The 14975-nt window shown below is 43.1% G+C and overlaps 1 protein-coding gene across 2 annotated transcripts in view; it reads left to right on the top strand.

The window, feature by feature from the left end:
* Window positions 1-14975, top strand: part of KCNH1 (potassium voltage-gated channel subfamily H member 1) — a 440752-nt gene that overhangs the window by 310286 nt on the left and 115491 nt on the right. For both annotated transcript variants that reach the window (XM_074385133.1, XM_074385132.1), the window contains exon 9: window positions 4917-5169. In XM_074385133.1, the coding sequence (XP_074241234.1) occupies window positions 4917-5169 (253 nt within the window). The remainder of the gene's footprint in view (window positions 1-4916; window positions 5170-14975) is intronic.

Here is a 14975-nt window from a genome sequence, read left to right as displayed (position 1 = left end):
TCTAGATGCATTTCAGTAGAGTGATGAAAATTTGGTGGTACTGGAAATAATAGAGAAACCATACAGTGACTTCCTGTTATTCACTTATGAATTTTCTGTGCATATTTTCTGTAAGCAAAGATTTAATCTCAGATCCATTGAGATTAAATATTCATTCTCTGCTTCTCAGTCTTCATCAATTCTTTTTCCTCTCCAGTCTGTAAGTACTCAGGGCATACTCATTTCCGTCGACTGTTAACAGTGAGGAAAACGGAAAGATAACACTATCGCAAAGATACCTAAGGACACATTGCAAACCAAAGTCAACTGGCTTTGGGATCGGCTATTGATGTTCCTGTCTTCTTTCATTAGAATCTCAGTTGAGAGCTGACCATTTAAAAGGAAAAATGGAACTAAATTTAGTCCTCAACTTGAAAGGAACATTACTTTGGTTTTGCTATTTGCTGTAATAACCGCAACACCACTACTACATCCTCAGCTACCATTTCTTGAACATGCATTAAGCGCAGATATTTGTTGTGCTTCTATGTGCCTGGTCCTGCACGAGTGTCTCATTTAGGCTCCACAGCAACCCTGTTTTCCCTGTTGAAGGGGGTAAGAACAAGAGGCCCAATTCACTTTACTAACTGCCCCGGTCACAGAGTAAAGAATGACAAAACCAGGATTTTGACACCATTTTGTCTGACTTCAAAGCTTGTGCTTTTCCTAGTATTACTTAAAAACAATTTAAAGCTTGTACTGGAGAGAAGGATGAGTCCAAAGAGTCATTCTGCTTTCTTGGATGGGCAGGGCATCAGCTGGAGCTGAGCTTAGTCACTGGCTTTGCCAACCACCTGCCCCAACTACGCCTGTTGTTTCTGCTGTGTTCTCTCAACAATGCCTGTAGGTTCTGTGGGTTCCTGGCAGCTGATGGAGCAGAAAGGAACTTTGATCTCTCTGCCCTAGGGCTCCTTTTCCCAGGCACCAGGATGCCTTTGTAAGTCTGGTTGTCTGGAAAGAAGCCCTTCCCCACCCTCACTGTAGGGCTGGCTGGGCGACTGCCCATGGGAGACAGCACTGTCAGCATTTGCCCTCTCTTCCCCTCCCTGCAGATCTGCCCTCACTTTCCTGGAGGGCTTTGGGATTTGCCCCAGGTTCGGGTCCAGATGGAAGAGGGAATAGTCATGGACTCAGCTGTGGCAACTCACTCCGGCGCCCAGTCTGGCCTGGGCTGGCTGCTCCTCTGGGCAGGAACTTGTGGCAGGCAGCTGCGGGGGAGAGAACCAGTCCTGTCGTCCTGTGCCTCTCCCCATCTGCCCCTCCCCTCCCATCTAGGTCAGAATGGTCAGTGATGACCAGGGAGCCAGGGCATGGCAGTGGCAGTGCTGGGATACCCCAGTTTTACCAGCTATTCACTGGTGACTTTGAGCACATCACTTGTCTTTCCCCAAGCGTGTTTACATGTCTCACTCTATTGCCCAGACTGGAGTGCAGTGGCACGATCTCGGCTCACTGCAACCACTGCCTCCCAGGTAGCACATGGAAACATGATCTTTAAGACTAGGGACCTCTAAAACCTTTTGGCTGTGATCTTCTGGACTTCAAAGCCTCCCTGAAATTGCTGCTGCTGCTGTGATGACGGTATCAAAAATGAGATCTCACAGGCAATGAACACTTGCATGTGTCAGGCATTATGCTAGGACGTTCCACAGAACAGCTCATGAAATCCTCAGAAGAATTCTATATGCAGTTTCCAAAAAATGAAGACATGGGGAGAGGTGCTAAGTATTGCTTCGCATTCGAGCATCTAATGAGCACTGAGGCTGGAACTTGAACCCAGTTCTACCTGATCCTAATGCCTCTTCTCTTACCCAGGACTCCTGTCCTGCCTAGCTTGAAGGAGATTCCACAGTGACATCTCCCTTTGGCCTTTGAGACCTTCAAGAAAGAGCAAGGATGGTCTCTTTTCAGAACCAAGCAGTAGGAAAGGTGGCCCAGGGATACTGCAGGGTCTCAGAGTTGAGACCTCCACACTCCACCCAGAGAGGGGAATTCCAGATGTCCCACCCACCTCAGTGTAGAGCCAATAGATAGGAAGAATGTTGGAAATGACTGATGGCTGTGCCAGTCTGCAATTTCTCCCCTCCAGGTCCCTCATCTGCTCACACTATACTCTCTTTTGGCTCTGGGAACAGTGCCCATGAATAAAACTGTCTCCATACCAAGACCTCATTCACTGGCAGCCTATTCCAGGAGAAGAGTAAAGTCTAGCCCAGGGGAAACTAAATATTTAAAGGTATTAAAGGTAACTCACCTGGAGAATAAATCTTTGTTCCAAACTACTGGGCACAGTTTTGACATGACATGTGAATGCTCCCCATTACCTAGTGATCTGCTTGGAGAGCAGAGGAACTAAATTGAATCTGCATTTCTGCAGAAGTCTTTTTTTGTTGTTGTTTTGAGATGGAGTCTCACTCTGTTGCCCAGACTGGAGTGCAGTGGCACGATCTCGGCTCACTGCAACCACTGCCTCCCAGGTTCAAGCCATTCTCCTGCCTCAGCCTTCTGAGTAGCCAGGATCATAGGCATGTGCCACCATGCCTTGCTAATTTTTGTATTTTTAGTAGAGACGGGGTTTCACCATGTTGGTCAGGCTGGTATTGAACTCCTGACTTTATGATCCTGCCTCGGCCTCCCAAAGTGCTGGGATTACAGGCATAAGCCCACTGCACCTGGCCAGGAGTCTTGTTTTTAATGAGCCTAATAGAGGTAAATCCTTAGTAAGTGCTCTGCCCAAGCATTGGCACTCTCAATTTTCCTCTCTGCCTTGGACTCTTCTGCATCTGTATTCCCAGAGGGCATGCTCACTGGCTGGGCATCCTACAAGCCCAGATCAAGAATGCAGAGGCACAGAGAGCAAGAGCATCTGTGCTTACTGAATCCCCTACCTTGGCCAGGCTTTGTCCCAGGCTGTGTACTGGTAGATACAATTTCATTTAATTCTCACGAGTCAGTGTGAACAGTCTGCATTTTACAGGAGAAACAGAAGTGCCGCCTGGAGGGGAGGGAGCTGGGACTTCAACTCTTTGACCTCTTTCCACTGCTGTACCTTCAGGGAGAGCGCAGGGGCACCAGAGTGGGTGGGGATGTAAGTGAAGCCTTCAGGGGTGAGGTGAGATTTGAGCTGGAATTTGAAGGAGGCTGAAAGTCTTCCAAATTTGGGGATAAGCACCAGATTTAGTGGCAAATGGCTTGTGCTAAGGCAGAGAAGCAGGGTAGGAAAGTGTCCAGAACCTCAAGAAAAATGTCATCACTGAACATGTTTGATTTTATGCCCCTAGCTTTGCTCATAAGCTAGGATGGGAGAATGGGTTATTTTAGAAGTACTTCTGCTTTCTCTGGAGAAGTCTGATTGAAGGTGTACATACTTAATGCTTGCTATGCAAGGGGCCATGCAATGGTTTATTGCAAACATTTAGTCCAGAGAAATATTTCTCCCTCTAGAAAAACCTGTCAATTTTTAATTTTTTCAGAAGATGAGACCTACATAGCCTCCTACAGTTTCCAGTTGGCTTGAATTCTGAGATGCTGCCGAGATGTTGATAATAAAATTACGAGCCTATTGTTTTGGGCAGCTGCCTAGTATAGGAATTTGTTGGGATCTAAACTGGGCTCTGATGTCAAGCTCCCTAGTTTGAAACCCCAGCTGTGCCATTTCCTGCCTGTGCAATTTTTGGCAAGTTATTTATCTTCCCTGTGCCTCAGTTTTCTCATCTGTAAAATGATATAATAATAGCACTTCTACGGTTTATGGGAGGATTAAATTAGCCAATGCACGTAACAGTTTAAGTAAAATCCCAACCCCCGTTCAACTTTGCCTATCCTTCTTTCCTTTTTTTAAGTACTTACTGCTACGTTTTATTTTGCTTATTATTTGTCTCCTCCTGGTAGATGGTAACTTATACCAGGGCAGGGATATTTGTCTTTTCTGTTTTTTTTTTCTAACGGCTTCATCCTCAGAGCCTAGGATGCTGCCTAGCATACCATAATGTGTTTGGTAAGTGCTAAACGAATGAATGATTCTAAAGTGCTTAGCAATGCCTGCCACTCAGTAAGTGCTTAGTAAATGCTGCTTTACATCTGTCTTTAAGTAACACCCTGTATTCAGTCCATCAGCATATCATGTCAGTTCTACATTAAAAATATCTTCTAAATTTAAGTGCTTCTCACTGGCTCTCCTGCCGTCATCCCAGTCAAAGTTCCCCTCTCCTCTCTCTCACCGGGACAGCTGCAGGAGGGACCTAACTGGGTTCCTTGACTAGACACTTGCCACCCTCTCTAGCCTCACTCCAGTTTCAGTGATCTTCAGATGTAAGTCAGGTCATGACACTCCCCTGCTCAAAAATCCTCCAGTATTTCCAGATCATACTTGGAATGAAGCCCAAGGCTTATCAAACAGCTTAAAAGTCTCTTGTGCTTGGTGTTGTCTCTGATCCTCACCTCCTGCCCCTTTGCCCTCACTCCTTTTGGCTGTTGCATCGGCTCTCTTAGGGCCTTTGTGTTTGCTATCCTGTTGGAATGTTCTTCTTTCACATCACTCACTCTGGCACTTATACAGGAGTCAGCTTAAATGTCACCTTTCCAGAGAAGCCTTCTCCGACCCTGTTCTACAGGAGTCCCGCTTACTCCCAGTGCTGACTCTCAGGTCCCCATCCTGAACATTTAGCACAGATTTTTTTTTTTTTTAGATAGCACCTCTCTCCTCTATAAGAATGTAAGCTCCACGAGGGCAGCGACTTTGGCTAGTGGAGTGCAGTCTGGTGCAGTAAATGTTGCTCCTCCCCCTGGAGTGCTAAAGGGTGTGGACTGAAGGCCACAGTGAGGACCCTCATACTGTTTATTTTTTTATTTTTTTATTTTTTTCTGTGCCCGGCTAGGTCCTACAGATCTGCCCCAAGGACATGAGAGCCGACATCTGCGTGCACCTGAACCGTAAGGTGTTCAAGGAGCACCCAGCCTTCCGGCTGGCCAGTGATGGCTGCCTCCGGGCCCTGGCCATGGAGTTCCAGACGGTGCACTGCGCCCCAGGAGACCTCATCTACCATGCAGGAGAGAGCGTTGACAGCCTCTGCTTCGTGGTCTCTGGCTCCCTGGAGGTGATCCAAGATGATGAAGTGGTGGCCATCCTAGGTAGGTGTTGGCTTTGATGGATGGGCAAAGGTAACCGGGGTTGCTTTAGCTACTGGGCAGCTCAATGCCACTGCCATGTTCAGCCAGAGATTGCTCCACAGGACAGGGCCAATTGCTCATATGCACTTATCTATCCAACAAACAGTGAAAGCCTGTTTTGTGCCAATTGCTGTTTGATGTCCAGGGAGTATTTCAGTAACAAAAATATGTTTTGTCCTCAAGGGGCTCCCAGTCTAGTGTAGAAGATGAACAAATAAGCAGATATTTGCAGTACCATGGGAGGCACATCTAAGCCGGTGTTCAAGTGGGAAAGCTTCCTGTGCCTACGCTAAAACTTAAAAATTGAGAATGAGTTAGCATGGAGAAGAGAAGGGATGAAATATCCTAAAATGAGGGGATAGCATGTGTCAAATCCTTGCAGAGGGAGAAATTCATGACTCACCTGGGGAACTACAAATTATTTTAGTGTGGCTGGAGCCACAGAACAAGGAGGGACATTGGTGAGACATCAGATTGGGGAGGGAGCCAAACACTAGGCAGATCACGGCAGGCTCTGGAAGCCACTTAGGGGACTTGGATTTTATTTGGGGGAGCCAATGAAAAGCTGAAAGCAGGGGAGAGGCATGCTGAGATTTGTACTTTAGAAAGATGACAGTAGTTGCAGCTTGGGGAGTGGATTGAAGCGGGAAGGCTGGGGTAAGGAGGCCAGGTGGGAGGCATGTTATCTAGAGGCAAGTTGATGGTGGCCTGAACTAATATTATGGCAAGCAGATGGAGAGAAGCAGATGGAGTTGAGATATTTAAGAAGTAGAATCACTGGAACTGGATGACAGATTTGCTGTGGCGGAGAAGGAGGAGTCAACGAGGACTATAGGTTTCTTACATGGTTAACAGGGAAGCTGGCACACCGTCCACAGTAATAGGGAGTGTGGGAGGAGGAGCAGGGATGTGGGAGAATGTGCTGGTATTTGGGACATTGAGCATCAGTGGCTTTTAAAAAATGTGTCTGGTTTTCTGAGCTAGCTAGAGGACAGCTCTTTACTGGGACCATGTATCTAAAGGGGCAAGCCACCATCATAATAATAGCTATCATTTATGGTCATCTACTCTGTGCCAAGCATTTGACACACAGACACTCATTTCAACCTTACAGTAACCCTATGAAATGGTTTTATTATCCCCATTTTGTAGATGAGACAGTTAAAGTTCAAAGGGGTTAAAGAAATTTCCTCATGGCTGGTGAGGTCCATGGAGCCAGCATTCTGAAGTCCCTCTGACTCTAAAACCTCTGCTTTAATCCATTTTGTAATACTACAGTTCTGATGGTAATTAACATAGTATGCTGACCCATTAAGTTGCCAGATACTGGTAGACACTGTAGACATGTGTCTTATCTTTTACAAATGATTTATTAGAAAACTGAGGCTGAAGTGAGAGTTGAGATTCAAACTACATAGAGATATAGATAGTATTGAAAAGAAGAAAGTAAAGAAAGAGAAAGAAGTAAAGAAAGAAAAAGAAGGAGAAAGAAGGAAAGAAAGAAAAGAAAGGCCCCAACTTTGTTCCTGCTTGACTTTGGAGTACATGATATGTAGCTTCCTTCTTGTTTTCTGGCCCAAAGCCAACTGGCTCTCTTGATTACATTTTGCTTAGGTTAATCCAAGGATGATTTATATTCCTTCAGCATACACTGACAGAGGGTCAAAAGGAGAGTGGGATAGAAATCGGGTAGGGAGGTTGGGTGCAGGGGCTCATGCCTGTAATCCCAGCACTTTGGGAGGCTGAGACAGGTGAATCTCTTAAGCACAGGAGCGTGAGACCAGCCGGGCAATGTGACAAAACTGTGTGTCCACAAAAGCACAAAAATTAGATGGGCATGGTGATATATGCTTGTGATCCCAACTACTCAGGAGGCTTAGGTGGGAGGATCAGTTGAGCCAGAGGCGGAGGTTGAAGTGAGACATGATCACATCACTGCACTCTAGCCTGAGGCCCAAGTGACAGAAGGAGACCATGTCTCAAAAAACAAAACAAAACGAAACAAAAAAACTCAAACAAAATAAAACAAAAAAACAGGCAAAAAGAAATTGGGTAGGGAATGGAGGCTGAACCTGTTTGCCAAAGTATCTATGGATACCAGATTCCATGGTATCCCTTGAACTCTGCGGACCAGAGTTACTCTGTTCCTTGCCCCCTTAACACAGAGAAGTGAGATGTGACTGTATATAAATAGGACACATGAAGGTAAAAACCATTGCATTAGTATATCTGATATGAAAGGGCATTTTTCTCTACCTTTAATACTCATCTGTTTCCTTGATAAAGATGACTTTCTTCTGATAATAGCCATGTTTTTAGGTTTGCCTGGCTGAGATGAGCACCTATTAACTAGGGAGCAATCCTTTAAATTTGAATTTGAATTAACCCTTTAATAAAGGGCATCTTTTACTCATCTTCCCACTGATAACTTGCTGCATGCCTTTCCATGCTCAGGGCATCCTTCATGACCCCCCACAAACAGCTGCATTATTAGGAGCTGGTTTGAATACCTAGACCTAGGCATGGAGGCATGACGGAGCTGAAGAGGGGTGAGGAAGGCAAAGAGCTTCCTAGAGTCTTCTCATTTTTTTTTATCCCGGGCTTCTTGTGAGGAAGAAACCAGCGCTTGATTTATTGTTGAATTATTTGACCTTGTTGACTGCTTCTCTACATCTAGCCCTCTACTTTGGACCCTCCCGGGCATTCTGCCTGCTCTAGTTAGCAATGTGGACAGGATCTCTGAAATAGCTCAGCAGCTTTGGATTCAAGTGGTTGTTGCCTTCAAGCTGTCTACACTAGAAAAAGCTTCTCCACTTTGTCTTTAGGAGCCAGATTGGGTCTGAAAAGTAGGTCCAAGCTCAATATTCTAAATAACTTGTCAGATTTCAAGGGGCTCTTATTCTCTAAAATGTCGAGACAAGTCCTTTGAGTAAACCTGAGCTCTGGACTAAGAGGCATAGGTGGTTCCAAGCTGTTTGCTCCCTGCAAACTTTTTTTTTTTCTTGTTGTTTTTCTATAATTAGCATATCTTTTGGTCAGTGGACTGAAATCAGTTTGTTCTTGCAAGGGGGTTCAAGCATCAAATGGGTATTCTAACTATATTGTCTGTTGTGCCTTTCAATACAATCCAAGCAAAATGCACTGAACACCTGCTGTCTGTCAGGCACTGTCATAGGGCAGGGATATAGCCATGGACCAAACATTAGTCCAGCCTCCAAGGAGCTGCTACAAGTGGAAGGGACTGACAGTGGAAAGACAGCCATCACTCTGCATGATTAGCATTGCCATAGAGAGAATGCAGGTATTCTAGAAGATCATTGGATGAGCAACTCTTGAGCAGCTACTGTATATCCAGTGCTTTAAAGAGGACATAAAATATCCAGGTAATCCTTAGTTATCACAAGCAAAAGTCTTTAGAAAAAAACACCAGAGGTCATCCATCTCGTTCTCTTGCTCTCTGGTCTCCTCTTATCAGTTCTCTCATTTACATTCTGCTAATTCGCCTTTTCCTTCCAGTTCTAATATTCCACTAACATTCTCTGTTTAATTTTAGCACAAATGCCAAGAACAAAGAAAAGGGTCAGTACTCATAATTGAGTGTGTTTAGTGTGTTAAAAATAAAGCCCTTTCTAAGGAAAGTCCTTTAAGGAAGGGTGTTTTTCAAACTTTCCTGACTGCAACTTGCCACATGAAATGTATTTTGCATTGCAAATGAATAAAAATGCAAGTGCACACACAGTTATACACAGAATTTGATACTTCTCATGCTATGTGAGTGGCAACCTGGCATTTTCTATGAGATTATGTTCTCTTTCATTTAAAATAAATGACCAGCATGACCCACTAAATGGCTATCTTGACCTGATTACAGTCTGCAGTTTAAAAACATGGTTCTACAAACCTAGACGATATTCTCTGAGGACAGAGAACATATCAGAAATCTCTATGATCTCCTTTCCCTTCACTATTCTCTCTGCCTTAATTTTGCATGAAATCCTTCTTACATCCTCTTAGAATTATCTTAGAAATCACTTACTGGTTTCTCAGATCTAGTTTCTTGTCTCCTTGAAATAAATTCAAGTTTTTCACATGTGCATTTTTTCATTAGATTTTAAAAAGTCATTTTTTAAAATTTTTTATAGATATGAGTATTAAAAGGTAGAGGTACCATTTTTTCCCTACCAAGTCGTACTAGTAGCATCTGCATGTAAGTAGTTATCTTGGTCTTCTGTGTTACCGTGTGAATCACCAACATAGATGAGTCACGGACGATCATCAGGGCTGTGCATGTGTTAAGTATCTCCTTGCACTTCCATCTTATAAATGCAGTATTTATATGATCTCCTTCACTGTGATTTAATGTCCCCTTAGAAATGTTTATGGGTTTTGCATTTTAATACTTAATTTGTATTTTCATTATGGATCATCTTGTGTTTTTCCATTTCGTGGATTTTTTTTTTTTTTTTCATTTTCTTGAGGCAAACAGAAGTATTTTGGCCAGGCTGCTTCAAGCAGTAAAAAGAGTGCTGAAGCTAGAGGTTTCACTGTAGTCCTGATTCTACAATAACTCCTTACAGGAGTTGCCACTAGTTGATTAAGAGTCTTCAGAGGACTCTTACGTTTCTACTAAGCCTATCACATTGCATCAATTGCATGTTTACTCCCCACTCTCCTGTGAACTCCAGACCCTTTGATTTCATATTTCTGGTGTCTAGCACATGGAAAGCACCAGAGGTTATTGACTGAATGGAATGCAAATGAAAGCAAGGTGGAGGTTTGGCTGTGAAGAGCCCTGTAGTCCACAGTAAGACTTTATCTTGAGGGGATAAGGAACCAGAGAGAGTTTTAGAAAGGTGATTGACAGGAAGATTTGGGTTCCACAAATATGTAGGCATGGAGACAGGCGGAAGAGAGGCTCAGGAAAAATGGTGAGCCCTTGATTAAGGAAGTAGAAGGAGACCCAGAGTCCAGAGATATCAGGGGAGGGAGAACCTCTGAAATGTGGGAGGTGAGGAGAGGGAATCGTTTCTGGCAGCCCCTGGAGAAGTCACCAGAGCCAGAGGAGGAGGAAGTAGAGGAGAAAAGCAGATGAGTCTATCTTGTTCAGTTTGCAGTATATTTTTGGAATAGGTTCAGGCATGGGTCTCAACTACAGGAAATTCTTCTTGATTTGTGGATGTGCCAAAGTCTGGGGACAACCATGGGGAAGATTGATGAGCAGGCCCTGGCTCACATGGCACAAATCTTACTTGCAGTCCTGTCACTATTGAGATAGGATTTACACATACTTAAAGGCATAAATGTTTGTTCATGGATGAAATCACCTTTATTTTAATTTTTTTTTTTTTTTAGTAGAATACCTCCTTGTCACAGTTCCTAATTTGGAAGGTACTCTCATTTTTGCTTACTTAGCTTCTTTGGGTTCATTGACATTTGACTATTACTGCAGCTTCTATTTGTTTAGCAAGCCAGAGCATAACATGATCTTAATCTCTTTGGGGATACAGAGAAAATTTTTGTCTTAGAGGAATGTTCTATTACATGTGGTGAGACAAATGCATGGCTAGTGACAAGTCACGTGAGTACCTTTTTCTGTAGACTTCTTGGAGTGAGCAGGGAAATGCTCATGGAGGAAGTAGAAGCTCAACTGGGTTTGGAAGGACAAGTAGGAATTGAGTAGGCTGAGTCTGAAAGTGGGAAGGGCAGCCAGGGCCTCCCGAGGTATTAGAGAATACATGGGTATGTATGCGGCATGTTCAAGGACCAGCATGAGGAAAGCAGACTGAGAAGCCTTTGTATGTGGTCAGGTATGTATGTGGCCAGTGATTCTCAACTAGAGTGAGCACAAGACTCAGCTGGGAAACTTGTTCATCATGCCAAGCCCTAGCTGTTCCCCACAGCTGAATCTGTAGCCCTAGCCCCAGAGGCGATTCCGTGCATGTGGGTGGAGGACTGCGCTTTGAGAAACAGTGCTTTAGGTGGTCACTGCTTGATATTTTGTGTGTGTGTGGAATGGAGTGAAGTGTGAACATGGGGAAGGAAGTGAGGCAGGGAGGCCCTGGGTAGGAGACCTTTTATTACATTAACTTCAACCGCATGGAATGATCAATTCTCCACTTTTTTGACCTACCACATGGCAGGATCCCCTTTCCAGTGATCTGTATAAGAGGCCAGGAGGGCCTAGCCTACAGTAGAGGCTCTGTGTGGATGGAGTCAAGGTTTGGACAGGCAAGGTAGGGCATTCTAAATGGAAAAGGTGGTATGAACTGAGGCCTAGGGAAGGAAAGTGTGGGGAGTGTTTCATAGCCACAAGACAGCTACTTGAGCTGTAGCTGAGAGCCCTGTGGGGCACCAGTGGGGTATGGGGCTGGGGAAGTATATCAGGGCTAGTCTATTGATGAGGTTAAAGGTCAGCATGAGGAACTTGGCAGTGGAAACCACTGAAGGTGGTGAGTAGCAGAAATAAGGAGTGTTAAGATAAAGGCAGTAAAAATGGAGATAGGAGTCGGGTTGCCAAATAAAATACCACGTGCCCAGTTTAATTTGAATTTCATGTAAACAATACATACTTTTCAGTATAAATTTTACCCAAATGTTTTGTGGGATATGTTCATGAATGAAAGTATTCATTTATCTGAAATTCTATTTTAACTGGGCATCTTGTATTTTTATTTGCTAAATCTGCCAAACATAGTTGGGAGGGAAAGGTGGAGAAAACATCGTAAAGCAGAGTCTGTAAGGTTGTAAGTAGGATGTGGGGAGCAAAGAGAGGGAAGGAGAGAGGTGATTCTGATGAGTAGGGAAATGGAGGCGTCAGTGGTAGATCAAGTCAGGAGGAAGTGGTGGTGAGAAAGAAAGTGATGAGCTTCATTTTGGCTTGTTACATTGTTGCATTTAATGGCCAATAGGATATCCAAGTGGAGAGTCTAGCAGTTACTTGGGCCCTGTGGGTCTGGAATCAGGTAAAGAAGCCAGGGCTCAAGACAGGAATTTAGGATTCAGAGGAAGAAATATGAAATGCATATTTTTAAAATGACAGACACAGTTAGAACATATGAATATTTTTCTAAATGACCAAGTATTGCAGAGCATTTGAAAAGAATTGGGAAAGCTGTGGCTTGTGCCCATGGCCCCAGCTACTCAGGAGGCTGAGGCCTAAGATGGAGGAAGGATCACTTGAGCCTAGGACTTTGAGGCTGTGGTGCACTGTAATTGCACCTGTGAATAGCTGCTGTACTCCAGCCCAGGCAACGTAGCAAGACCCTGTCTCTTAAAAGAAAGAAAGAAAGAAAGAATGGGAGTATAGCCATTCACAATGCTTATAAGGAATTTTAAGTGATATTAGAAATTTTAATGATAAGCAAAGGAAGTAAAATACAATTTTTAAATGCAATATGATCTCAGTTATGTGAGGGAAAAACATCCATAGATAAAAGCCCATATGCGTCTTCATGAACATGTTATAGTGCATATCTTGTTTGTGAGACTTTAGGATATTTTAATTTTTAAAAATATTTGTCTTTCAAATTGTCTTTAAAAGAGTATATGTTACTTTCTAAATGTGAAAAAAATTTGTTTTAATTTTCAAGTGGATATTGAAAAAGTCAACATTATTTTGAATTTCACATTTGTTGGTTATTAGGATATAAAAGAATGATATTTTTCATATAGATGTCTTGCCGGCATTTAGTTTTGTTATTTACCAATTTAATCAGGAAAAAAAAGGCATTTTTTTTGCATCTAGTAACCAAGCCCTCCCTCTAAGAGTTCTTGAAAAGGAGATGGCCAGGCAGTGAAGACAGAATGGCTTCTCTGACAAAGATCTAAAGCAACAATAAAGACACAATAATTTTGTATAAACCCTCATTATTATAGAGGATTGCAGAAGGTAAATCCTTCACAGAGATGCTTTCCCAAGATTCTCGTGAGCTGAGTATGGAGAGGAGGGGTCCCCACTGCATTGCCATCACGGTGGTGTATTGCTTCACATTGCTCCGGGGACTTGAAGTTGCTAGGTAAATATTACTGCCACTTGCCATGTAATAATGTTGTTTGCTCGTGCTTAGTACAGAGGGAGGAGGCTATGTGTAAGTGTCGCCCTAAACACTCCAACCAAGCGTTAATACTCATACAGCTGTTCCATCATCTGAAGCACTTACATTAAATCTGCACTTTTAGGAAGAAGTTATAATATGAATAATCTAGAACTTCAGAAATGCAAAGCCACTTGTATCAGGTAATGCACACATTATCTGATTGAGGGAGGGTGGAGGTGGAGACCAGGTCTCCTTCCTAATTCTGTGTTTGCTTAAGTAATTTTAAAAGTTGGTCTACAGTCTCTAAAGAAACTGGCAGTTAGGAATCCCATTTGACCCAGCAATCCCATTACTGGGTATATATCCAAAGGATTATAAATCATTCTACTACAAGGACACGTGCACACGAATGTTCATTGCAGCACTGTTTACAATAGCAAAGACCTGGAACCAACCCAAATGCCCAACGATGATAGACTGGATAGGGAAAATGTGGTACATATACACCATGGAATATTATGCAGCCATCAAAAACGATGAGTTCACGTCCTTTGTAGGGACATGGATGAACCTGGAAACCATCATTCTCAGCAAACTGACACAAGAGCAGAAAATCAAACACCGTATATTCTCGCTCATAGGCGGGTGTTGAACAATGAGAACACATGGACACAGGGAGGGGAGCACTACACACTGGGGTCCGTTGGGGGGAAATGGGGGAGGGGCGGGGGGTGGGGAGGTGGGAAGAGATAGCATGGGGAGAAATGACAGATACAGGTGAGGGGACGGAAGGCAGCAAAGCACACTGCCATGTGTGTACCTATGCAACAATCTTGCATGTTCATCACATGTACCCCAAAACCTAAAATGCAATAAAAAAAAAAGAAAAGAAAAGAAACTGGCAGTTAGGAAAGTTGATTGATCCTTCTAAAGGAAATTTTCATAACTTTAATGTGCAGACAGAGGGATTGGTTGAATCATAAATTATGGAAAACTAAGGCAGTTGTTACGATAATGATATGAAGAAGTTTTACAGGCATGCAAAATGTTTCCAATGTAATTTTAAGTGGGATAAAAGCAGAATACGTAGCTATATATATAGTAACCTTAACTAGATCAAAATGCATATATGAGTAAAAGAAAGATGGAAAGTATACCAAAATGTTAACTAAAGTTTTCTGGACGGTAGACTTATTTGTAATTTTTATTGTCTATTTTTCAACATGTTTCAGTTATTTTCTATAACACACTTACATTCTTTTATAAATGATCAGAAGGGGAAAAAATAAAGCTCTCATTCACTAGCCATCTTGGAAAATTATCACCTGTTTTCAGTGGAAGATTTGTGTTCTGTTTGCTTGGTGGAAAGATTTGGCTAGTTGCAGTAATGAAGAACAGAAGGAGAATTGTCATGAAGTTTCCAAACCATTGCTTTAGCTTAACCATTTATGGCTGAGCCTCCATTCAGATAGAGAGGCCAGCCTTGTTTTCTCATACTCAGCCCGAGGGGTCATCAGCCTTCCTTGTGGATGGAGGAAGCCTTCCTGTGGAAAAAGCCAGCCAAGGAAGGCCGATGACCCATATTTGGGCAAAGTTTTAATAGTTTTAGGGACAGCATTTATGTCACAGAGTAATTTAAAACATGGATTATCTTAAATTCTTTTTAAATTAGTCTGTAAAATTTCAGCTTAGCATTAAGCTGAATTACAGTGAATTACAGGAGTGTTTCTG

This window comes from Saimiri boliviensis, chromosome 14, assembly GCF_048565385.1.
Source record: "Saimiri boliviensis isolate mSaiBol1 chromosome 14, mSaiBol1.pri, whole genome shotgun sequence".
Lineage (NCBI taxonomy): Eukaryota > Metazoa > Chordata > Mammalia > Primates > Cebidae > Saimiri > Saimiri boliviensis.
The sequence above is the reverse complement of the archived record's forward strand: the minus strand, read 5'-3'. Positions and strand labels throughout refer to the sequence as shown.